At 51.9% G+C, this 25384-nt stretch overlaps 4 protein-coding genes across 4 annotated transcripts; 1 reads left to right on the top strand and 3 right to left on the bottom strand.

Annotated features, from left to right (window-relative positions):
- Window positions 1-719: 719 nt before the first annotated feature.
- On the bottom strand, window positions 720-3715 carry TGAM01_v201820 (hypothetical protein; the record flags this gene model as incomplete). The annotated part of the gene is made up of 2 exons (XM_018805958.2): window positions 720-2782; window positions 2908-3715. 2 exons carry the CDS (start codon window positions 3713-3715, stop codon window positions 720-722), a joined length of 2871 nt encoding a protein of 956 aa, XP_018660912.1.
- A 1042-nt stretch (window positions 3716-4757) lies between these two features.
- On the bottom strand, window positions 4758-7253 carry TGAM01_v201819 (hypothetical protein; the record flags this gene model as incomplete). The annotated part of the gene is made up of 2 exons (XM_018805957.1): window positions 4758-6910; window positions 7019-7253. The coding sequence occupies 2 exons, from the start codon at window positions 7251-7253 to the stop codon at window positions 4758-4760; spliced, it is 2388 nt and encodes a 795-aa protein (XP_018660911.1).
- A 4110-nt stretch (window positions 7254-11363) lies between these two features.
- Window positions 11364-11670, top strand: TGAM01_v201818 (hypothetical protein; the record flags this gene model as incomplete). The annotated part of the gene is made up of 2 exons (XM_018805956.1): window positions 11364-11371; window positions 11463-11670. The coding sequence occupies 2 exons, from the start codon at window positions 11364-11366 to the stop codon at window positions 11668-11670; spliced, it is 216 nt and encodes a 71-aa protein (XP_018660910.1).
- Window positions 11671-12860: 1190 nt separating this feature from the next.
- Window positions 12861-14269, bottom strand: TGAM01_v201817 (hypothetical protein; the record flags this gene model as incomplete). Its single annotated transcript, XM_018805955.1, has 2 exons — window positions 12861-13495; window positions 13561-14269. 2 exons carry the CDS (start codon window positions 14267-14269, stop codon window positions 12861-12863), a joined length of 1344 nt encoding a protein of 447 aa, XP_018660909.1.
- Between the last annotated feature and the right edge of the window lie 11115 nt (window positions 14270-25384).

The raw sequence follows: 25384 nt of genomic DNA, 5'->3' as shown, positions 1-25384 counted from the left end.
TCTTGGCGAAATTACATGGATCAGGCAATGTTGTCTTTTAATGGAGAAGAAGAGGACGAAAGTATATTCGTGACATCTACGGCTCAAACGTAGCCGAATAGTAATACCTTGAGCGAAGCCAGCTTTTGTTTCAATAGGGTGAAAAGGAGAGACATTTGCATGGGAATGTTTTGCATAAGCCCTGAATAAGGAAGCAAACGATACACCTCTCATGTTGATACATGTATTTATATATGCTAGTTTGCGTGTTGGATTGGATAATTCTCGTTATTTTTCCTGTTTAAAAAGATTAAAAGATGATTTCAGAATCATCATTTACTGTAGCTCAGGCGTTTTATTTCATGGTATCCTTTAATTCTCCTATCAGTAGAAAAGAAATATCTCGTCGGATGAAAAGAGAAGAAGAAAAGTATCTGAACATTTATATCTACCCGTCTCTGGAATTATCAAAATCCTCCCTCCCTCCCTCCGGTTTTGTTTGTATCACTTATTACAATTTCACCCAGACACGCCCAATTTCGTGCCGTCCGTTAAAACTCCAGATGAAACATGGAAGAATTTTCTTTTTTTTGTTACATTGTTATAGGTTATGGCTTGCTTTGTTTAGCTGAGCATGGAGTGTGTTCGGATACCCTTGGGGCCATGTTCGCTGTTGATGAAAGGTTGGTTAGTATCGAAATATAACGTGGTTATACATGGGGGGGGAAAGCAGTAAATACTCACTTGTAGTCTACTCTGCTCAAGCTCATAGACTTTTGCGCCTCGATAGCCTGGGCGTCCATGTTGGAGTGCAGGCAAAACGCTATCCTCGAAGCCACCTGCGCGCCCAGGAACATGGCCTCCTCGAAGCCATTCTTGCTCCACTCGCTGAGGTACGTCGGCAGGGCAATCGTCTTGATGCTGGTGGGCGTCTGGCTGTGGAAGTGGTGGCCGCTCGCGGGTCCAGCAGCCTCGGAGCCGACGGCGGGCGTGGACCCCGTGGCGACCTGGATGGTGTTGTTGTTGTCCCTGCCGGGGATGCCAAAGGTGCTGGCCGTGGTGGCGGCCTGGAGCAGCGGGTTGACGCTGCTGGTGGACAGCTGGTGCGGCGCGCCGGCGAAGCTGCCCACGGGCGTCTGGGCGCCGGTGCCGGCGGGCGTGGCGACGTTGGAGGGCAGCTCGGACGTGAACATTGTGGCCGTGGACGGCGAGATGATGTGGCGCGCGTGCAGGGTCTGCAGGATGTTGTCCTTGAGGCCGCGCAGGCGCGAGCCGTTGCCGACGAAGACGAGGTTGTCCCAGCAGGCCGGACGCATGTACATGTCCTCGACGCCCTGGATGGTGCGGTAAATTGTGGTGACGATGCGGTCGATCTCGTCGCGGTCCGCAAACAGGAAGCGCTCCAGGCCGACTTCGATTTCGCGGCGGATCTTGCGTGGCCGGAGCTCGGGGGGTTCGTTGGAGTTGGCGGCGGCAGCATCGTCAGCCTTGGTGCTGTCGTTGCCGTTGACGGCTTCCGCTGGCTTAGATTCTGGGACCGTGGCCAGGGTTGTACCATTGCCATCGCCGTTGACCTTTGTCTCTTCAGACTTGACTTCGGACTTGATAACAGGCTCGTTGTCGGTTCCTGCTGCAGCAGCTGCTGCTTCGGGAGCAAGGGGGTTGGCGTCTGCACTATTGTTGGCGCCATCAACAGCAGCCTCACTTCCTGCTGCCGCAGCATCGGAAATGGGCTCAGCAGGCTTCTCAGTTTGCAGTCCTTCTGTTACCGGCGCCGCTGTCGATTCTGCCGCCGGTTCTGCTGCTGGCGCAACGTCTGGAGCTGCTGCTGCAGGAACACCTTCGGCGGCACTGCTGCTCTCCACACCCTGCATGGCCGTGGGCTCCGCAACTACAGATACAGGCACCACCTTGGACACCTCCTCCATGATTATCTCCTCGTACGAAAACGTGTTGCGCATCTTCTTGGAGTTGGGCTGTCGAACAGGCCTTGCAGCAGCAGCCGCCTCCGCTTCCTTATCCGCTTTCGGTTTTCGCCCAGGCCTGCCCTTCTCCTTCTCCTTCTCCTTCTCCTTCTTGGCTAGGAATTCCTTGGTTTGGCCGCTGGTGACGATGGTAGCCACATCCAAGACGCCATCATCGTCAACATTTGTATCCGCGCCGTCGTTGTCCTCCATGACGACGTCCTCCGTCCTAGAAGGCTCCTCGATTCGGGGGACATCCGCCGCAGGTCCGTCTGCCGTTGTAGAGTCCGCTGCGACTGGCTCTGCTCCTGCCTTACTTGGGCCCGCCGCTGAGCGCGCTGCGTCTGGAGTGTCAACGGGGAGCACCACGAGGTCCTTCTGAGATGGGGCGTAAGGCAGCACTTCACAGATGCCGCTCTTCTTCAGCTGCTCCGCCATGTCATGGCTGAAGCCCTTATCCGTCAGCAGCTGCTGCAGTTTCTGTGTAAAGACCTCTCCGCCGCTAATGTGTCGTCCAGGCTGCGGCCGGCCCAGATCCATGTGGTTGATGACTCGTCCGTCGTGGATGGCCGTGACATCGACCTTTTCGTAGCCAATGTCGACGACGGTCATGTTGGGCCACTTGAGGCCGTATTGCGTGGCAATGCCGCTGTGGATCAAGCAGAGCGCGGGTGTCTTTGTCTTCTCGAAGATGTACCGCGCAATGATCTCGCAGTCGGGGCGCGTCCACTGCGGAGACGCCATCAACATGATGGGTGTGTTGTGATATGTCGTGGTGAGCAGGCCGTGGACGTGGTCTAGGAAAGCGAGAAAAGCGTCCATCTGGACAATGCGGCCACCTATACGACACAAAACCCCAATAGACGTTAGCTATCCCATCCTCTCTATACACACGGATTTTTTCCTCTTTCTTCTATTTCTTGCTCTTTCACCTGTCTTCGTTCTAGGGACAAGAGAAACATACCCTCAATTGGCCATACGGCATCCTTGTCCTCGTCTACATCCTCCACCCACTCTTCGTTCTCCACGCCGTCAATCGTCGTCACTCGCTTGTATGTGTAGTACGGCCGCCACAGGTTCGAATCCTCCACGTCTCGAAACATCCTCGTGGGGATGCGATGGTGTGGAGGCGAGAGCTCGCCGCAGCCCAGCTGGGCCATGGTGGTTCTGCTGCCGGGGCAGATGACGAGCACCTGCTCCTCGCGCCATTTGCCTCCGCTGGCCATGGCGAATTGAGTATTGCCGTTGCTGTGGCTGTGGCTGAAACCGTGGGCGTGAGCGTTGACGTGGGTGTTGTTAGTGGCAGCAGCAGCAGCTGTGATGATGCTGTTGATGCTTTTTCTGTGACGCAAATCGGCCTTTTGAGAAAGCACGCCAAAGTCGAGCTGGAAGCCGATCCGAATTGCTGCCGCGCCGCCGCCGTTGCCGTTGTTGCGCTGTTGGAGCGTCTGCTGTAGCGTCTGCCGGGATGCTGTGCGGCCACAACGCGAGGGAGTCGAAAACGAGCCTCGAGATGCTCTGCGCGCGCGCAAACCGTAGCGGTGTGGCGTAGGTATGGCTGGAGCTGTGGCGGTGCTGCCAGCAAGGCTAGGCCAGGGCTCAGCAGCTTGTTGCTGGGATTCGGGCTGAGCGTCTGTGGCGTCGATCGCAGCTTGCCTTTGCTGTTTTCTTGGAGTCCGGGAAATACTTGTGCTTTGACTTCTATTGTTTGGCCAGGCAGTGCCAGAGCTGTCATTTCTGACATTGCCATTTTGTGTGCTGTTTGACATCATGTTGTCTTTTTCTCTCCTGTTAGAGCTCTTATATACCGTCGTGGTGGGTATAGCCTGAAATAAGCATCATGTGAGAAATTCCAAAAGTGAAGAGCAGGAGAGCAAGAGATGATTAAAATTTGAAAAAGTGAAAACCGAAATTCGTTTACAAAAGAAATTAATAGAAAACAGCAGAACTTCCATGGCCTCCATTCACACAGCCAGCTGCCAGCGCCCGTCAAGGCAAGCAGCAGCTGTCCGCCATCAGGGTCCGTCTCTACGGCTTCATGCATTCCCATTTGCACTACTTTATCGGTCCAGAATCGAAAAAACTTTGTGCTAAGAAAGGCACAGTTGTAGAACATACTGATAACTACTAGTACCGAGGTAGTTTACTCATTTACATGGAGAATGCCATCCAAAGTCATCATAGGCGTTTAACAGGACAGCAAAATCTTTGTCGTTGTCTTCAATTAGAATTACTAACAGAGAAGAAATTTGGAGATTCCAAATAAATCAAGCTAATAGTCGCCGCCTATGCAGTGTGTATCCTGTCTGCGACACAGTTGGCCTCGTCGACGGCCCTCCCCATCATAATCATACATGCGAAAAAGAATAAAAAGTTGTTTCCCAGCAGCAAACCCCTGCAATTTGCAACTCCCATCATCTCTCCATGCAATCGCGCAAAGACCGCATCGTATCTATATATAATAAGTGATAATATTAGAAAGAAAAAATCGCATTCCCAAAGTCCACAAAACGCCGCTATTATCTTTTTTCTTTCATCAAAATAGCAGTCCCAAGCAAATGCTTCTTTCTCGAAGCTGACAGCGCCGCCCGTATATATATCTCGATATGATATATAAAGAGCTTTATCCCAGTAAAGACCCGCCATGCCAATTATTGTAGTCGATATCCATAAAAAACGAAGGTGATAAAGAAAGTTGTAAAGAGAGAGTGCGGATAATAAATAGCAATGCTAATGTCGTGTAGCCGTTTACTTGGCTGCTGGGTAATGAATGCCATATGACGTCGTGTCGCGTGTTTCGAGTTGCTTCGTTGTTTAGTTTGCTGCAGCCACGGGAGTGGGGGCAGCTTCAGTGGGCGCAGAACGAGAGTCGTCGATTTCTTCTACTCGTTCTTGCACAGTCTTCTTGGTTGCATCATCGGTAATCTGGTTTTCGGTAAGGGAGAATCGTCGCTCAGAGGTAGGCGTGGTGACGGATGATCCGTCACAGCTCCAGCGATCCTCAGTCACGCCAGTGTAGATGGATGAGGTATGCTTCTTTTTGTTTGATGCGGCATCCGAGTTATCGGTTTGCTCGTTATGGGGCTCGCTCAAGAGGACATCATCCTGCTTGCGGGTTTCCAACTCAGTCTCATCGGCACCTGGCTTTTCACCCTCGGAAGCCTCGGAAGCCTCATCCTCTTGAGCTACAGCCTGATGCTCGGGCTTTTCTGCGGCGTCGCTTTTCTCACTTTCGGACTGCTCAATCTCTGGCTGTTGCTCCTCTTTTGTGATGGCAGCCTCGATGCTCTTAGCATCGGCGTCTTGGCTATCCAGATCGCCATCACTGCTGAATGTTTGGCTCAGGGGGCTTTGCAGGTCGATTCCCTCGCCGGTGGCATCTTTGTTGGCAATGCGTGACATTCTGGCCGGGCTGCGCGTGGGCAGTGGCGGAGGCACCCTCTTGGCGATAGTCACCACGTTACCTCGAGCTTGGATCATGCCGGAAGAGCGCATTTGCGTGCTGGTACGTTGCACCGCAGCAACTTCGAAAACCACGGGCTCTTCCTCAATATCGTCCTCATCGTCAGCATCGTTGAACTCCTCGTCGCTTTCGTCGTCATCCTCAAACTCGTCCTCAAACAGCTCGTCCTCTTCGCTTGATTCACCGTGACTCATAGCATCTTCTTCGCGGCGAAGGCTTTCTGAGAGCGATTCGGTATCACCTTCGCTTAGCTCATCTTCGTCGACAGAGTCTGGGCCAACGGCTACATCTTTGGAAAGTCTGTTTGCAGATCTAGGAGGGATGACCACTTCTTCTTCTTCTTCCTCTTCTTCTTCCTCTTCTTCCTTCTCTTCTTCCTCCTCTTCCTCGTCCTCTTCCTTCACCACAGGGATATAAGCAGGAGAAGCTCGTCCACTACCAGCGCTAGGACCTGGGCTCGGGGACGTTTCTGGAGTGTTGCCCGTATCAGTCTGGGTACCGGCATCAGTAACCTGGCTCCTGATGGTACGCATTGACACATAGCTTCCTCGGTTGCTCCTTGATACAAAGGTATCCATGCTCTGCCGGCTGCGCTTGGACGAAGCAACAGGGCTCATGGGGTTCTGGTTCATGTCGAACAAGCTACTGGTCGGCCGGATGCGAGAGCCAGCCTCGCGGATTTCAAGTCCGGCCATTTCCAATGCCAAGATGCCAAAGGGGTCGGGGTCATCCACCTGCGGGACTCCAAAAGAAGAGTGGGGAGACGAGGGAATGGATGCTGTTTTTGGGGGGTTTGATGTGATCAAGGCATCGCTCGGCGCCGGCTCTGCGGCAACTTTGTTGATGACGGACGAGTCGTAATCAGTTCTTCCTTCCGCCATCTTGAGGACCTCGTTCAAAGCAGTCGTCTCTTCGACATCTCGAGCGACGTTGCCGGCAAGGATGTCCATGTGGGTGACGTCAGAAGCATAGAAGCGCTCATTTTCGTTGCTGCGCTCGGACAGCATGCATCCGTATAGATTGACCGATTGCTGTTGGCCTCGGGCCTTCATGTACGTCAGCACGGTGTTGCCCAGCTCTTTCCAGTTAATGTCAATCTCCTCAGAGCCGAGTGAGACCGTCTCTCCAGCCCGGAGCTCGACATCCTCGCCCAGGGTCAGGCGAGGTCTGGTGACAGACTCAAGCGCGGTATGGCTGCTGATGATCAGCACGCAGTCGTAGACGTCGACTCCGATGATGAAGCTGAGAGACGGGGTGTGGAGCATAATGCCAGAAGGCGGAGACCAGGTGCCGTCGGACTTCCTAGCTATCAGGATGCCTGAGCCGCCCGAGCCGGTCATCCAGAGGCCGCTTCGCATACATGTGAAGACAGCAATTCCGGCAGCATTTTGTATTATTCGTCTGGGAATCTTCTTGGGGATTTGGTCCAGCGTCTTGATGCCCGTCGAAGTGGAAGAGGGAGATGCTGGCGCGTCGTTGTCGGTAGGGGCAAAGTAGCCATCCACTGCGAATCGATACCAATTAGCGTTTCTTGGTCCTGAATGCAATGACTCGAGACATGTAATGAACGAATAAATCCCAAAGACTAGCGCTTGAAAAGAAAATCACCTACCGCAAAAAGATTTGAGGATTCGGGCGGCTTTGTCGCACTCGAGGTCCAGTGTCGCAGGCCAAAAGGCTTCTCGCTGAACCCGCTTGGCGCCTAGATTCGCCGTCTCGGTATTGATCTTGGCCAGGCCATTGGGAGGCGGAGGTTGCGACGCTCTCCGGCCAAAGAAGGTCCCGGTCTTGTTGCTGCCGGAATTCCTCTTCTCCCACGAGGGCAGGAAAGCAGAAACGCGCTGCATGGCTGTGTATTAATCGAAAGGGGGTTTTGGAGGGGCCGCCTCTCTCGGCCGTCTAGGGCGTAAGCGCCGTCACCGCAACAGAAGACGATGAAGCGAAAGGAAGCGAACCGCCAGGAGGGGAAAAGAGAAAGAAACAGGCGAGGGACGCGGACAGCATCAGCCAAGCCCTTGGACGCCGACACTGGTGAAGCCGGCGGATGGCGATGCGGGTTGGAGGGTTGACAAGCAAAAAGTCTGGCAGCAAGACTCAAGTAGGGAGGAAAAGGTCTCGGGCGCTGGAGTCCAAGCTCCCCATCCGGCATGCTCCAGCCTTTATCACTAAACGGCCCAGCGCTGACCTGCACTGCTCCCTCACTTGAACGCTAAAAAGCAGGCCCCAGCCCTCAGAGCCTCTCGGGCCCTGGCTCCAGGCTTTTTGGGTGGTACCGGGCGCGGGCCCGGATCTGGCTCCAGAGGTGTCAACCCACGCGCTACTCGTCACCTAGTCGTGACGCTACCGGCTCGTAACACAGGACGAAAAAAAAATTCAAAGAAAAAAAACCTGCTAGTGCATGGCCGGCTGCAGCGCCGCATCCATTATCAAGGCGTGAGCTGAGCCCAGCGATTGGACCGCCTGGGACTAGACCCCCGGCTACAAGACGCCCAGCTGGCGTTCAGTGGCTCGCCGACACCAGGCCCCAGGGGTTGAAAAGCCACTACGAGGCCAAAAAACAGCGGGCTACCAAGGCAAAGCAGGCCTAAAAGACTCAGTGTGCTGCGAAAGTACAGGGGGCTAGTACCGACTAGCAGCAGCACCTGGGCTTGCAGTCTTTTACTGACTGGGCTGCTCATTTTCAAGCATTGAGCGTTCAATTGGTAATGATGACGACGACGGTGAGCTTGCGTGCATTCAACGGCACAGCACAATGGCAGACCGAATGCCTGTGAGAAGCACAGCGGAATGCCTCTCGTTTCAGAGACAGATAGGCGTGTTGTTTGTTTGTTTTTTTCGTGCCTCTCCGCCTTTCAATCTCCGACTGGTGGTACGTGGCGTCACTGAGACAGCCACACAGAGAACTGAGACACGATTGCGTGGAGCAAGTATCTCCGACTTCAGCCTCGCGGCGCTTGTGCGTAGCAGCAGAACTCCTTTGTACAACTGAACAATCTCTTCTCCGCACTTTTTGCCCGCGACTCACGAGTGCTGCTGCTGTTACTGCTGTTACTGCTGTTACTACTACTGTTACTGCTACCTAGGTACTACTACTATCGTTCAGAATCATCTCCCACCGCAGCATCATTGTCGTACGAAATGCAGGCTGCCAAAGTGACCGGCCCTTCATCCGTCGTGGCTGCAGCCAATTCGAGCCTCGGAGAGGGGCTGGTCTTCCTCCGCCAATCTCGTTTACATGCGGCGCGCTGCTTAAAGGCATTGAGAATCGATCAGGATCAGCGTTCGCCATCAAGGGCGGGGGAGTTTTCCTTCAATTCCCCCTCTTCCCATTGCCGCAAATTAATGGCCGCAAAAACTGGCCTGATATGGGGTCGTCACACGCTTCGTATTTCATCAATCAGGCTGGCGGCATCTCAAGCAAACAAGCAGCCTGGGGGGGCGAGACACGAATCGCACAGCTGCTATTCTAAGCTTTCTGAGCTCCAAATGCGCGAATCTCCACTCGCGCCATGCTTGCTCGCACATACATACACGAGTGATTCACATGCAGCTCCACCGCAATGAGGCCCGCGCAAAATGAGCTCTTCATTAAAGCACAGGCCTTTTTGCATGTACTTCGCCTCATTCTTCACCAGCTCTGAATAGGAGAAAAGAGGGACAAAGAGCCTTTCTATGCATTTCGCTCTCCTTCTGTCTTCCCCTCGAGCTCCCCCTGTTTGGCATTGATATCAAAACGATTAGCGCATCTGTTCAAGGGTGATGCTGACGTCGTATTGCAGGCCGAGCTATCCAGTAAAAACCCCCGATCGCCACCCAGATAGCTACGGAAACCCGTTTTTACTGGAATTAATTATGGGACGCGTCAACTGAGCAAAGGCGTTTGCGTGCAGCATGGGATGGGCGCAATATGCACTTGTAGGGCTGCTAGAGCGCGGGAAACAACAGCGACAGCGAAAAACACATGGTCCTGGGATCCATGTCTTGCGAAGACGCTGCTAACTTTGTGGGACCCGTCAAACAGTCAAAAAGAGGGCCCGGGTGCGCTATTGTCGTGATTTAGAGCCAAAGAGACGAGACGAGGCCGATCGATGAGATTCGCGTGCGCCAATGAGCCCTGGATTCTCGCTCGCGTTTCCGAGATCAGATATGACTAGACCAGTCCGTCGCTGCGTTGGACGATGGCAGCAAACAAACATTGAGCTATGGGGCACCGAGCAATGGCGCTACTTTTTCTCCAAAAGTCATGATAGCGACAGGGGCCTTGGGCATCTGGAGAGACTCAACAAGCGTTCGTCTCATCTATTCTGGGTTTCAAGCTTGTACGACTGTGATGCCGCTTCCCTACGATGCCCCCCAAGCCAAGAGAATGTGACGAAACATACATTCCCCTAACGGTAAATGATGCAGCAGCAATCTCCTCTGTGCTACCACTCAATTTTAACTAGGCCGCCTCTCCTGTTCATACAGCCGCCTTGTACCCATGTTGGAAGGGATGAGTCCCCCTCCCTCACGCAGTCAATAGCCCAAGCGCTTTATGCAACTATCGCCGCACCAAAGGCGATCTAATCGCCGGCTTCCTCAGTCCGCTCCAGTGAGGCTTATACGCTGAAGCGTCTTTGCGTTCTATCCCCTCCTAGCGGAGGTCAAATACGGAATAGTAGCAGTGCGACTTGCTTGTGTTTAATTTCACTACGGGAGCCAGGGAGCATCATAGCTTACACCAGTTTGGCTTAGAAGTGAGGCAACGTCAGCTGGACAAGGTCCAGTCCTCAATGGAAACCAAGTGCAATGGAAAAGGAGGGAATTCCAGTCTGTCAAATCCAGCCATTATAAGCCCCCTTCAATCCAAATTCCCCCCACCAGGTTGCTCTACTTTTTCCAACGCTGCGCCTCTGATGAAGAAACAGACCGAATGCGTTTTCGTGTCCATCATTACCTGTGCTTTCCGGCATCCTCGCTTCCTTCCTTTTTTCCACTTACGTCCATTTTCTGTATCTGGTCGTCTTTGTCCATGTTTACTTTTTGTTAAATACGAGAAAGCGAGCCATGGGCGGGTGAGGCTTAAACTTAATTCAGAGGCTATCTCATGTTAAGTAGACAAAAGTCTATATACGTGGTCTTTAATACTTTTCAACTACTCCCCCAAAGACACCAATGCCAATCCATACGTTTACGCCTTGAAATGACATGTCTCTCTACATTTTCTGAATCAGTCACTAGAAGATAGCAATTCACGGCCTTTGGATGACAATGTCTGTATACTTGTACATTACTGGCTTGCATCCAAGTTAACACCGGACGATAACATCCATCCGTCGCATCTGAAGCCCTGAAACATATGTTCCTGTAGACTGATATCAAGATTGTAATCATGATCGGCCGGCCGTATTGTACGCAGTGGTGAGGCCGAGATTGAGAATAGTTTCGCAACCTCACAGTGGAAGCTCTCATTCCATGACCGCAATTTGATTTGAACCATTACAAGGTCTTCATTTAGCTAAATTCGACAGAGCTCATATTCTTTCAACTCCATCTACATTTTCTATACAAATAGCTCTTCTATTAGCAAACAAGGAAACAGCTTCATCGTCTGTTCGTCCAGGTGTAATTGGTGCCAAGTACACCTTTACCAGAATATTACCATGCTTCGCAGTCTTAGCGCTAAGAGGTACAAGCCTCTGAGCAACAGAGAACATGTCATGTGACATCAACTCCATTCTCGACGACATCGTTTTCTTCTCCCGTCACCAATTCGCAATCTATAAGCTTAATCCGGAGTTTTCAACGCCATGCAGTCATTTTGAACCAAAAATAGTATTCACCCGTGTCTATTAGTTTTGTTTTATTCCCCTATACCTTGGTCAACCCGAGATCTCGACCGAGTGTCAATTTCATCTTATTCAGCCACAATTGTCCAATTCTCATGATCTTGCCGAAAATCCTCTGAAAAGGGAAACATGTTCAAGTGAGCCATCTCATCATAGCATATAACTCAACTATTTCCCCTCATAAAAATAAACTTCTTACTTACACCCCCCTTCTTTGACTTTTCACAGAGCCTATACCAACCTGTCCCCCAAGACCCGTCTCGGCGTCGGTGCTGCCATCATTGCTTGGGGTTGCGCAGGGCTCTACCTATCCGACAAGGCTGAGGAAAAGTTTGGATACACGCCAACGGAAGAGGACAAGTCTGCGCTACGTGACATGGCGCCGAAAATCACAACTGTGGAGAAGAATCAGGAGGCGTTGAAGGACCGAAGATAGGGACCCTGCTATATGTGATTTCAACTCACTCTCATACGCAACCATCTCATATATGCTCAGCCATACCCACTCGCCGTTGTCCTTGTGAGCAGCAGCACCCCTTTAGCATTTTTCATGCTTTGTATCTTTGCTCTCGCAATACTCTTACAGCTAGCTTACTGAGGGACCCGATACAGGCTTCGTTAATAGTAGTAACACCAAAATCATGCATCTCAATAGACGGCGCTCATAGAAGCGCATGTAAATATCGAAGATTAATGAATCACACATGAAAGAAATTATAACAAGGCATGAGAAGCCATGTTGTGAAAACTCTGATTCTAATGCAATGACTATCGTTCTGTTTCGTTCTGCCCTGTTTGACCATCGGGGGGCTCTTCTGTTTTTTACAAAGTCTCTAACAGTTTGCCAACCTTCCATCCTCCACTCCCACCATCCAAATTCCATCCCCATTTTGTTTTTGTTTGACCGTCCTTCCTTCACATCAACCATCTAGCGTTAACACGCAAGACGGAACAATACTCATTATATAGCCCAGTCCACGAGATCATAATGGCCAACTATCACAGCCAGCCAAGATTCCTCCCCTCTATGTCGGATCGAAGTCTAATAAAAGTCAACTCCACACCCTATCTATCCGTACTGAAAATGCAATTTGCAGCACACAAGACGCCACCGAAGCCGAACCCTCATGTATGCAAAGCAAGCCGAGTGGATTCCCCTCCACATACAGTCGCCCATATGCGTGGGTCCATCGATTGCGTTTCTCACACCAAAAGAAAATAAAAAGAAAAAACGTTAGAAAGTCAAACCGTAGAAGTAAAAGAAAATATAAACTCAAATCGAAACGCCTCTCAATGCAACCCTCGAATTTTTTTCAGCGATTTTGGGATTTTTTTTCTATTAAGTCTTGCAACTTTTTTTTCTCCAACAAAGAGGAAGACAACAATAGACAGCCAGCATGATTATAAGCGCAGTTTGGTGAATTTCGGTACCCCCGCTTTTCGACAGGGGTATAAGATAAACTTATGCCTTCAGTGCTCGCTCATCTTAACTTTTTCGTTTGCGGAATTGGGGGGTTAGGTGAGAGGCCACGGCCCAGTCTTGGATCGAGAGTACTAAGAGGTTATTCATATTCCTCTTTGATGGCGGGCGAGGCTTTCCTCATCATATGGACTCGGCTGTGGTTTCTAACCGGCCAGATTAGGCTCGGCCTTGATTTCGGTCTGCGTCTGTCCATGATTAGGGGCTGAATTAGGATGATGGATCGGAGGTTGGTGCGCACCAGGCTGGAAGACCTGAGACCAGTCAAGGCCAGGCTGTTGGTTCGGGTTGGAACCGCCGTACATGGGAATACCATTCTGACCAGGGGGCATACTGTAGTTTGGCATCTGTTGATTGGTCATGGAGCTAGAAACGTCGCCCGCATATTGCTGCGAGGAGCCCATTACAGACCCAGTCATGTTCCTCCGGTCCGCATCATTATCAAGTCTACCCATGCTGCTCGACCTGGAGAGTTGGCTCTGGTCGCCACCCATGCCATTCATGCCATCCTGAACGGGAACAATACCAAAGGGATGAACAATGTTGTTCCCACCCATGTTACCCAATCCATTCAAGTGGTTCAGATCTCCTCCATTCTCAAGAGCTGCCTTCTGCTGAGCCTGAGCATTCTTCTTGACGTGAGCTTGCGGGTGGGACAAGTGGCTAGCACCGGTGGGGTTGCCACGGCGGATAGAGCACTTCTGGAAGTGACGCTTGAGAATGTCGCTTCGAGAGAATGTGTCCCGGCAGAGAACACACATGTAGGGGCGGTCACCAGTGTCTGGACGGCCAGGTCAGCATACACAATGATTTCACGCGATGATGATGCAAATATAGAGGACTTACGACGCAGGAGGTGGCGCTTCAAGTGCTTGGCATGGAGGTAAGTCTTGGTGCAGTGAGGGCACGGGAACTTTCCATCAGCATCTTTGACGGGGATAACAGTATTCTTGGCACCAGTTCCAGCCGCCTGAGCAGCAGGGCGTCCAGGAGCACTAGGCAGTATTCCTCGGCGGCCCTGAGATCCAACAACGTGGGTAGGCTGCTCACCATCTTGGAGGATGGAGTTGGGCTGCATGAGAGAACCAGGTCCGTAGGGAGAGGCTACACCGGGCTGGGGCATAATGCCACCGGGGGGCATGGGGCGCAGAACCGGAGGTCCACGGCCACCAGACGGCGCGGGAGCAATGGGCTGCGGGTGCGAGACCGCAGTGGTAGCTTGAGGCATCATACCAGCAGACGTAGCATAGCCCTGGTGAGGGTACGGGTTCTGGGCCATGGAGTAGATGCCAGGACGGTGGCCAGGCTGCGAGGTCTGCTGTTGGTAGCTGGGCAGGTTCTGGTTTGGAGTGTTTGGAGTGCCCGGAGTTCGCGGTGTGTGCGGGTGGCTGCCGTAGAGAGGCTGCATGGCCACGGTATGGGGCTGCAGAGGCGGGAGCGTCTGCGGCAGAGGAGAACCAGTTTGAAGCTGGTGAGGCGAGATGGCCGTGGGTGACGGGTAAGTTTGAGCCGCAGATGTGTTTACACCATTGGTCGGGTATTGAGGGCCGTCCATAATCCTGCGAGAAGACGCGTCGAGTTGGGAGACGTGTGTTCTGTGTTGTTTTCCTTCTTGTTCTTGTCCTTGTCCTTGTCTATCTCAAGGGAGGGAGAGACAGCGAATGCGCAAAGAGGAGGAATTGGCGTTGATTCGACTCGAAGATGACGAAGAGCGCTCGTCACGAGTATAGAAGGCAAGAATTGCAATTCTTGTTGTTGTCAACTCTCAATGAGGCCCACGCGTGAGGTTGCGAAAGGCTCTGGGGAAGGTGGAGGTCAATTGGATGAGGCTCTCAGTAGAACAGGTCCCTCAAATTGAGAAAGTTGGTTAGGTAGGGAACAGTCGAGTGGGGTGGAGAACTGGGTCCTCGTTCCTATTTTATCTGCCCTTGGAGAGCGCAAGAACTGTCAGGTACAAAGAAAAAAGTATTGTATCAGAGAAAAAAGCGAGAGAAAAAAAAGTGCCAAAATGGTCGAGCGCGAAGTGGGGCGAGGTGTGTGAGAAAGGGAAAAAAAACAACGCGCTAGCAAGGGGAGGGTGGAGTGGCAACAAGAACGTTTCCAGGATGCCGAAAGCGCAGAGTGGGGAACAAGGAGGGTGCCAGCGCTTGTACCGGTACAAAGCAGCGAGGACAGTGCGCTGCAGCGAAACGTTGGCAGACGTAGCTGCTGAACCGTAGCGGTCGCTCAGCGGGCGGTGGCGAGTGGGGCAAAGCAGAGGGCAGCGCTATCGCTATCAGGTGGCATCGCTAAGGCCGCAAGCAGAAAAACAGCAAAGGGCGTTGTGGAAAAACATTGCGAATGCAGCGTTTGAGGGATGTGGGCGAGGCATTGTGGCATGTACGAGTACTGCCTAGCAGGATGGGTACGGGAATAGCAGAGCAAGGCCAGCAAGGGATCTGGGGCAATGGAGTGGGAGGGGATCCGGCATCAAAGAGGAGGAAGTCGACGTCTCGCTCTTTTTTTGTGGTCTTTTTTGGAGAAGGCAAAGGGACGGAACCGCCATTGAGGGGCCCTCTTTTTGTGCACTCACCTTAATGTAGCTGTGCCGCGGCTGGACTCCAAAATTCGGCAGCTTTTGCTCACGAGACGGGATCAAAGGGTGGGAAAGACCAAAAAAAATTACGGCCAGATGATGAGCCCTAGCAAGATTGAGAAGGATGGAGAAGCAAGAAGACAGCCAGCAGAGGAAGAGGAAGAAGAAGAGTTGAGAAAAGCCCAGGTCTCAATGGAAAGAGTACTTGTAGGCCGGAGTTCGTCACGTCCAAAAAAAAAATTTAGACTAGAGCGCCGGAGAAAAGACGGGCAGGGAAGGGATAAGTGCGCTAGTCGGCCATACAGTACCAAGACTTGGCGGTATCTGATACTTTGAGCTTGACGCGTCGGCCAAATGCTGAATGGGAAAAGAACCAGAGGACAACTTCGAAAATAAGAAAGAGGCTTCTACGGCCGTATTTCTGCTACAACCTAGTACAAGTAATATCATGTGTGTGACGCTACTTCTAGCAGCACTATGCAGTATCAGCATCATGCTTACACCAGGTATCGCCATATGCCTGCTTGCAGCAATATGGAAAACACTGTCGCAGCCAAAGCGCCTGTTAAGCACTGGGCCGTATAAAGTTTCCCGCTAGGAAGAATTTGCTTTTACGGTGCTGCTGCAACAGCGTTCTGCATTTGCGCATCACTTGCCACAGACACACACCACAGCGCATCCCAGCAGCCACAATGCCGCGTACTCGTACATGACATGACCATCAAAATCGCAGCTGGCCTTCGCCTTCGCCCATTCCGAGCTTCTCTGCGCACAACTCCCGTCGGGGCTACAGCGGTCTTTGCGCTCGGGACTAGTCGCTCGCACGCGCCTTTCCTTTCCCTTCCTCTCGTTTCTTGATTAGTCTGGCGACCTACCGCCACCGGATGATCAATTAAGCAGCGCGGCCAGGCCTGGTACTTGCCGCACACCTGCCGCATCCAGCCGCTGTCGCAGGGCAGGCGGTACCTGCGATGTACTCGCTGCAGCATCGATGCCTTGGGCATTCATCTTTTTGTTATTGACACCTCGACCGACTGACTGCTACCACATAGCGCCAGCAAAGTTTATCAACTCGCGCCAACTGGAAAGCAGGGCGAGCGCCAGTGCTCATTTGCCGTCCAACACACGGCGCAATTTGAATTGTCACTTTGGCGTGATGCGATGCTGCTCTTTGCGAGCGAAGTCCCAACCGCCCTGTCTCGGCGCTCTGCGCTGATGGCAAATTGACGAAAGACAGTTCCAAAAAGCTGCTCAGGGTTCAAATGATCCTGGCGCCGCGACCAGGGGGCGGCACTTTTTTGCTCTTTTGCGTAACGACAGGGATCTCTGGTCGTCAATGGCCTTTGGCGGCAGACGGTGCCGATGTTCGGGGGGGGTGTCTTTCATGACACGACTCGTCTCAGCGAGAAGCGATCATTTCTGGCCCTGGCCATTGTCATTGGTGTGAGTTGTCTGTCTGAGAGAAATAGACGCGGATTGCGCTGGTAATATCCCCATGTCTCTGATATCTCTCCCTAGCCTGCTCCCTACTTGCACGAGTCGGCGCTATCTCTCCTAGCTGCTGTGCTGTGAGGGCTCTGCCAAGTGGCATCCCAAATGCTACCGTGTGCGGCGCCTGACGTGCTCGTTTATCCCGTCTATCTGACTTTGTACTACATACCACATCCGGGCATTGGGATGCCACGACAGTGTACTGAACAGAACTGACCGTATGCTTCGCTTTCAGGCCACGGGCCGCATGGGAACCCAAAGAGAGCGAGAGACCGAAACAAGCCCAAACCGCTTTGCAGCTATTGTTACTTGCCTACTACGACTGCCTACCAGGTACTAGTAGGTATACGAATAGCTGGATATAGGTACCTGGGCATCAGCAGCAGCAGCATCGTCATCATCGCCATCACCATCACTATTACCTACCAATCTCATAGCACACACACTCCCCCGTACATAGTAGTGGCATCGGCGATATGCCTCGACTTACAACGATTGAATGCTCGTTTTGGGGCCTACCTCCCTCCGTGGCAATAGCAGAGACGGCCTGCTGGCTGCATCCTTTTCAACCCCGAGGGACGCAAAAAGTTCATTGCTGCAACCTCGTTTGAGCCCTTCTTCCGTACGCTGCTGCATTTTGCTCGTTTCGCTTTCAGTCGCGGCAGCACATTCTGTTCCCTAATTACCTCATAGACAGCGGCCCGGCGGTCAATCAAAATCGCCGACGTCGCTATGTGCCGTATCCAGCCTCCTCGGCGTCTGCTCTTGTATTATCAATCTGTTTTTTCAGTAACCCAGAACGCTTCTTCATCCCCGGCGGCACCTGTTTCCTCGTACGAGAGTCTGCCACCCAGTAGGGGATCAGGGCTCGTACGGTGACATGCAAGCATAGGATGGCTTAGCCACAACACTAGCCTGTTTCTCTTCCCTTGCTTTCGTCCTTTGTCTCGTCTGCTAATCCGGTCGGATTACGATACAACCCAAGTGCCAGCTCTGCTCAACCTACTTTGGTCTTGATGCTGCAGCTACACATCCTTCCCAGCGTGCTAATCAGAATTGACTGCCTTAGCCGTGCATGGCATGGCACAGCAGACCCTACATGCCTAATGTCAATGCAATCCTACTATGCTACTGCTCCTAGTGGCATGGTAGCGTGGTGCATGTGTGCGGCCATTCAAAGCTGCAAGTGCTACCCATACCATTACTTTGTTTGTAGGAGTACTCCATCCTAGGATACAAGCAACTGCTCTGCGTGGACATCAAAGCAATGCCCAATGCCATTTTGAAACCGCGCTCGGATTCCACATCACGCGGGTTGTCGAAATACAGCTGCGCAGGGTATCACCGCTAATGTGGCATGAGTTACTGTATCAGCCTCTTCTGCATCACATGACTAACAAAAATGCCTGCCTGGATCAAGGCAAGAGTGCTATGTATTCTCCCGACATGAGATGCAAACCATGGGTTTGATTGGTGGACGTCCGGCAATACGCACAAGGAAACGGCCAAGTCACTGATACGCTTCACCACAAAGGGAATCCGACAAAGAGAGATCAGCTGCAATGCTCTACAATACCCTACTAGCGCAATCTTGGCCCCAAAAAAAGGGCTTTCTGTCTTTCTTTCTGTCTCTCTTTGCTTGAACCTATCGTTCTGCTTGTGAAATCTTTAACTGCAATATAGGCCTACCGTACGGAGTATGCAGCGCGGAGCACAACGTCCAGCACCGTCCAGCTGGTACTGGGTATTGTATATGAGCTGCTCTGCGCACGAGTCAAGCAGGAGCATGCTAACAAGAGTACTACTCGTAGTAGCAGTACCTAGTGCGCCTGTAGTTTTGATTCCGGTCCGATATATGAGATACTGCTGGGATATCAACCTACCTCGGAGCATTGAAAAAGGGAGTTCTGCACGAAGTTACTGATTAGGGAAAAAATTCCGCTCGTGCGAGGATCAAGTACTGGTACTACGTGCTATTCCGGTAGTGTTGCAAGAAAAGGATCAACAGCTACCCCCCACCAGCCGAAATGCTCGCTCATCCCAAACATTGCATTGGGCTTCACTCCTCGGAGATCACGTCATCTCTTGCTTCTTCCGCCACGTACTGTGTAACTTTCCCATCTCAGCACTTGTTGGATTACAAAACGAGAGGCCTGCTACGGACCGATCAAGGCGGCAGAAACGCAACTTGGTTGTGAAACATACACCAATCATTACCGCTGCGCGTCGACAAGTGCAAGCGCCCTCCAAAGTACCCCCTGCCAAGTAACAGCGGCCAATTGGTTAAGGAAGTATCTGATCCATGGATGGCCTCGCAGTTGGCATCGAATCCACAAAGGACAGATCTTGGTGGTGGACCCAGGGCCACACCCTCTTTTCTTTTTGTTCTCTCGCAAATGGCCTCAGGCCCCATGCTCGCTCCATTACTTGCGTCCACTCTTCAGCGGTTAGCGATCCGGCGGGCAGAGAGCCCAAAAAGCTTCGACGTGCAATCCAGAAGCTCTGGAGCCTATGAGCAGTGGAGTCTTCCCGCTGAGGGACGCAGATTTGGAAGACCCCGTTTCTCGCCCCCAGGCAGATTCGTGTAGATTCGTTGGCCCGGGTGTCAACGCCTCGCTTTAGCTTTTTGCGGCTCTTGACTAGAATCTCAAATCTCACCATATATAAAGGCTTCGAAAAACGGTATAACCATCTCCGTGGCGCCTGTTGAATGCTGACCGGACCGTCTCGCCCTCGCACAGTCTCGGATTTCTCATGAAGAAGATGACCTTGGCTGATGCACCCCTAGCTTCCCCTACCATATGATATGACCAACGCCTTCGTCGGACAACGGCCGAGGGGCTCAGGAGAGAATCAGCCGTGACATTGGCGAGAATTGTCCGCGGAGGCAACCCTGGTAGACAGCATCTTCTTTTTTTCTTTCTCTTTTTTTTTTTTTTAACTATTTTATGTTTCCCTACTGTGCGTCAAGTTTTTCATTACTCCCAATGGTTTTCTTTCATGCCCATGCCAGTCTAGCGACAGGGATTTGCTGGCTCCCTTTTCCGCCTCTCATCCGTAGCAGGTTCCTAAACGGACAGACTTGCTTCAAGACACTGCCAATCTTTGTGCACTAACAAGACTAGGGTGTATATATACAAGAACAACACACCGATGAGAGAGATTTGACAAGCGTTATGGGTCACTCACGGATTCCGTTCGGCCAGTGCTAGTTTGGCTCGCCTCTTTGCCAGATCTGAAACCGTGTTAAGAACAGCCAGAGAAGAAAAATCATTTTAGATCCAAATTTCGAAAACTCTTATTGTTGTGGCGTTCGGTGGCTCAAGCCCCCGTTACATTTGCGGTTAATGGGGGGGGTCGCGCATAATTACGTCACAGCCGCCTCTCTGCTACTCTTCACTTTTTTTTCCTTTTTTCTCTCGTTTTTATTCCGATTTGACAGCAGCATATTATCCAAGAATGCTTTAATGGCCCTCCCGATCTTTCCCCGAACAGCCTAGCGCCAATCGGCTGCGGCACCAGTGCGCCTCACCGCCTGACGTGCAGATTTTCGGCCTCATCTCTATGCGCATCTCATTCAAGCAACGAGTCAATTCCCACCACTAGCGCGGCCTGAAATTCAGACAATGGAGGGAATCCCGGCTAGGCTGACAAATGAAGAGCTGGCAGGCCATATCTTACGCCATGACCTAAATAGGCAGCATGCCCGCCGGCGACCAAATTCAAGCCATCGTCGGCGACAGAGACAAGTCCCAAAATGGCCCCTAACGAAACGCACTGAGTCGTCAGATACGAGTAAGTCTGGACGGCCTAGTTGTGCGCTACCTGAGCATCATAGAACGGGTGTAAGAAATGCAATGTGATGGGCCGAAACGGCACACACCCTGCACGAGCCCTGCTTCGGCATAGGGGACGGCGTTTGGTGACACGCTTAGCTTGCTTGTGCTGAAGATTCGCATTACCCGCGCGCAGTTTTGGGCATGAGGGAAGGCCGTATATACGGTGTATTCTATACCTGAGATGCTGGATGCTCGATCCCGAAGCATGATTACGATTCACGCATTATCAGCTGTTGAAAATCCTTGCCCTTTGTTATTCTTTTCTGAAACCGGAGTTGCTCAAAGCGGGAAACCGAATGACATCCATTGACATTTCTTGTGTGGCTGGCGGGAATATAAAGTGACATGCGCATTCAAGCCAGCGTTGGCGAATCGATGGTGCGTCCTTGGCTGGAGGGAGGGGCTGGGCAGCTTTTGTTACAGTATGTCCTCTTTGTCCTGGCACGCCAACGTCGACGCCAACTTTCTGGGATCCGATCGATCGAGGGCGAATATCAACGCGCGAATAAGCCTTTTGTGTAACGCTGGTGAGGACCACGGTGGCCGTTTGGTATCCATTCTGTCCGCACACTTCGGCACTGGGGTCGACGTTCCTGGCGATGCAGCGGGACCGGTGGCACGAGTGGAGAGTTGTCACGTTGGCTGCCCGTTCCGAACTTCTCCATCGGCTCCATTTCCACTGCGTTGTCAGATCCGTTGGAGTCAAGATTTAGGACCTCTGATAGCCTACCAACGCCCGCATCCGAGCAGAACCACAGCGGACATCTCTCCGTGCATACATGCATTTCTTTTCTTTCCGTTGACGATTTTTCATGCACAATGACATGCGCCAGGACGGATCTCCATATTACGAGTAAGACTGGGACGAGATGCTATTCATGCATTCATGCGACTGATGAGTATACGCCGTGACCCCCAATTCTGTACAGTATAACAGCCACCACACACACACCAGGAAGCAAATTTCTATTTTAGGATGGAATTACGAAGTAGACCATGTATCAACCTGTTTGGAGCTGTTTACCTGCCCCTCACAACGGAATGTACGAGACATTGCGCATCGGCATCATATTTGCGAGCCTGTAGCCGCACTGATGGCTCAGCCAACTCAACCCAACCCTCGTGGAAGTGTACAGGAAGCTTGGCCCAGGCTTGCTGCCAGGCGTTGTATCGCCACAACAAGGGCCGGTGCCGATAGCGAAAGGAGGCAAAACAGATGTGATGAATAGAGTGATTATTGTCAATTCGTCTCATTTGCGTTGCTTCATTTCCCGCCGCTCGGCCATGGCACTACAACAGGCATTCGTGGTTGCGCAACTACCTACACCATCGCCGCAATATGCAGTTGGGTTGGTGACGGACTTGGTCGCTTATATAAGTACCGTCTACCTGAGACCCTGGCCTGGTCGTGAAGGGTGTCTCCATTGTTGCCGAACTTCTTTCCCGCTCATCAAGATACGCCCCAATTTCTCGCCGGCTGCGACGGAGCCCAGGCTGGGGCTAACCCCAAACCAGCCACTACCATTCGACCCTCGCATTTTTTGGCGTGCAGGAGGCCATCTCAGTCGCCTCGACGTCACTCTCAACGTCCAGGCCCGCCATATAACCCCGAAATTGCAGGGATACTGGCCATGTTAGCGCTAGCTTTTGTTGCTTGGCTCATCCTAATGCGAAGTGTGCTCCGGACGAGATGTATATTACGAGCTCAACATTGTGACGAGAGCATGGCTTCTCTGGATTCAACTTCCTACATTCCCCGAGGAGAACAAATCCCGCCAGCGTCTGGGGGTGCAGCGAAGAGCGGTGACAATAAGCTAGTTGTTGGTTGAAGCTAACGACGACAAGACTCTTGCGCTATGATACTGCTACTAGAGACCTAGTAGGCAGTAGATGGACCTTGGGCAAGCTAAGGAGAAGAGGCCTAAAGCGCGAAGCACACGTAGCAGTAGGTCTGGGCTGTGGACACCTTGACGGGCTATACTAGGGATGTGAAGACTTTCCACGTGGGAGTGGCCGCTGAGGAGAATTCCACCATGCAGCCATTTCGTTCGATTTGCGGTGCTAAGCGGGAAAAAGGCTCTTTGTGGTGTCAAGCCGTGGTTTAGCAAAGGCCAACCAAATGGCAAAGCGCGCTCATTTTCATGCCAAATTGACCTTTTCTTGATGATGCTGACCACAGGCCAGAGCAACCAAAGGCAGAAAAAGCAGCTAACCAAAGCCGACGTCTTCGCGCCCGCACACTCGTATGGAACGAGAATAACAAAAAAATTCAGCAATAGCTTGTCACTGCCTCGATTGTGTCAGACACGCCGGTGTGTTTGGCTAGGAAAGAGGTCAACCTGCTGTTCAAAAACCAGACATATCACCCGATGATGGAATTGTTACTCTCTAGAGCGAGAAGCAGTAACAGTGGTAGGTGTTTATGATGTGCTGCATTGTGTTTCGCACATATTACCACAAGGAAACGTAATGGTGTGGCTGCTGGGATATTAACTAGCATACCTCAATAACCACGCATCAGATTGCAGGGAGCATGTACATGATACAATCACATATTCCTTGTGCCCTCTCCCTCTCGTACGAGTACGGAGGACACCATGAGCATCGATTCCCTGTCGAGTCCCATTTTGCCGACGGGCCTAAACTCCGATTCAGCACTCTCGAGTGTTCGTTCTAGGGCCCTTGTCCATCTAGCTCCGGCACCCATGCTTCGTTTGCTAGCACAAGCGCCGAGTGGAACCGAGGATTCTCTCGCAAGTTTACCGAATGGAGCCGACTTGCGCTCGCTCTTGATATCAGGCTATTCCTAGGCTATCCATTCAGATTACATAACTCGCAGCGAATCCTGGAGAGGAGAGACGTGAAAAGCCCAAGTCTGGTACAGTACGGGTGAGAAGCGCTTTGTCCAACGATAGACAAACTAGCGCCGGCGAAAAGGGGAATATACAGGACGTACCGCTACGAGTAGTTATCAGTACTGCCATGCTTTGTATTGTCACGAGAACAGGAAAAAAAACAAGAATACTGCTGCCTAAGAGATGGCATCTAGCAGCTCCGGCTCGTGTCATCTTACCAGAGTACCAGTACTTCTCGTCCAGGTATACCCAGCTGCAGTATACAGCTCATCTTGTGGGGCCACAAAAGCGACTTGTTCCAGCTCAGAGAATAGGCGCCGATTTCATGTATACGCGGTATGAGTATGGACAAACATCGAGCCCTCAACACCGATGTTGGTCTAGCAAATGCAAATCAGGCACCAAGAAGAGGGCAGGGCTTATGCTCGTATTAGGTATGTTGCTGTTCTTGGATGGAGTTGACTGGCTGGGATGGCTGGGCATTCGGACAACCCAACCACCCCTACCCAGCAACGACATGGGGTGCCTCCCATTATCGAAAAGCATCGGACCGCTTTATGTAGGTACCCAAGTACCTGCCCAAAGCCCAAGCTGTAGCTGTACTCATACAAGTACCATTCGTACCAGGCTCTCCATACGCGCAAAGTACGAAGGGGAAAAGGGGGGCAAGCTCTCCAACCCCCTCTCAACACCACCCATACTGGCCAGTCGGGTTTGCAGGAAACGTTCTGGTACCACCAAGTGGTCTCAGATGAAGAGACCCCCACGCTGGATCAGATACCAGACGTGGAGCGGCAGGTGCGGCGAAATGGGACTCTCTCTACCAGCACGCTAGGTACTAATGCATGGACAGTACATTGCCGAGACACGTCAACGTCGCCAGCAAGGATAGAAGCCGTTGTTGTCCGAATAAGTAGACGGCGATGGGTATAGCAGTATGGATTCGAAGGCTACGGAAAGACGATTCAGAACCTCAACGCCAAGTCTGCTTTTTTCTTCTTACGCCACCTGCTACAAAAGAAACCAGTGCTATTATTAGCATATTATTCACTGCGGTTTGCTTCTGTTCACTTGAATTTTACAACCTGGAAAAGCGGAGCTTGTGCTGGGCGGCGGCGGCAGCCACATGCAAGGGAGAAAGAAAGAGGTAGTGCTACCTAGTGCGGAACAGCTGTATTCAGGCTACGCGCACCACTCATAATATGCAGCAGCCGAAAGCCGTCGCCGCCATTCCATGCATCTGAGACCAATTTCGTCTACCGCGCTGTCCATCAGCAGCGTTGGGCTGTAGAGCAAGGAAGGAAGCCCACCGCGGCAAATACCTACCATGCATGAAGGGCTGCTCCCAAAACGGGGTGAGAGGGCGAGAACGCTTTTGGCTGAGCCATTGATTACGAACGATTCTACAAAGACTCTTTATATTGAACAATTAGGTATGTATGCCCTGTCACGTTGCCCTCGGTTTGATCAGGAGGAGGATGTAAGACAAGTCATCTTTGCAGTGTTGACTCCTGCTGCCATGTCACGATGGATGGAGGGGAGGTCAGGTCAGTTTCTCTCGTTATTACGACTGCATCTACTAATACTAGTAGTAGGTACCCTGGAAATAGTTCCGTTGTGTTTGCTGGGCGTACTTGTACGAGCCCAATTTGTTTTACAATATCACTGGGCTAATACAGGTAACATGCGGCGTTATCTGAGATGACATCAACAAAATCCGGCCAAGGCAGTTGCACTGATAGGTATGTATGCTGCTCATACAAGCTTCAAAATTCGTACGAGCAGCCTTTATTATGAGTGCATTCTCCACCCCCAGCATTTGAGATGCGACCCGTAACAGCCGCCTTCTTGCGGGCCCTGTCCGCTGACATTGCGCCATGTACTCCATATCAAGGGCTGAACGGGGCCCT

This window comes from Trichoderma gamsii, assembly GCF_001481775.2.
Source record: "Trichoderma gamsii strain T6085 chromosome Unknown Scaffold_4.2, whole genome shotgun sequence".
Classification (NCBI taxonomy): Eukaryota; Fungi; Ascomycota; class Sordariomycetes; order Hypocreales; family Hypocreaceae; genus Trichoderma; species Trichoderma gamsii.
Note: the sequence above shows the minus strand (reverse complement) of the source record. Positions and strands in the feature narration are given on the sequence as shown.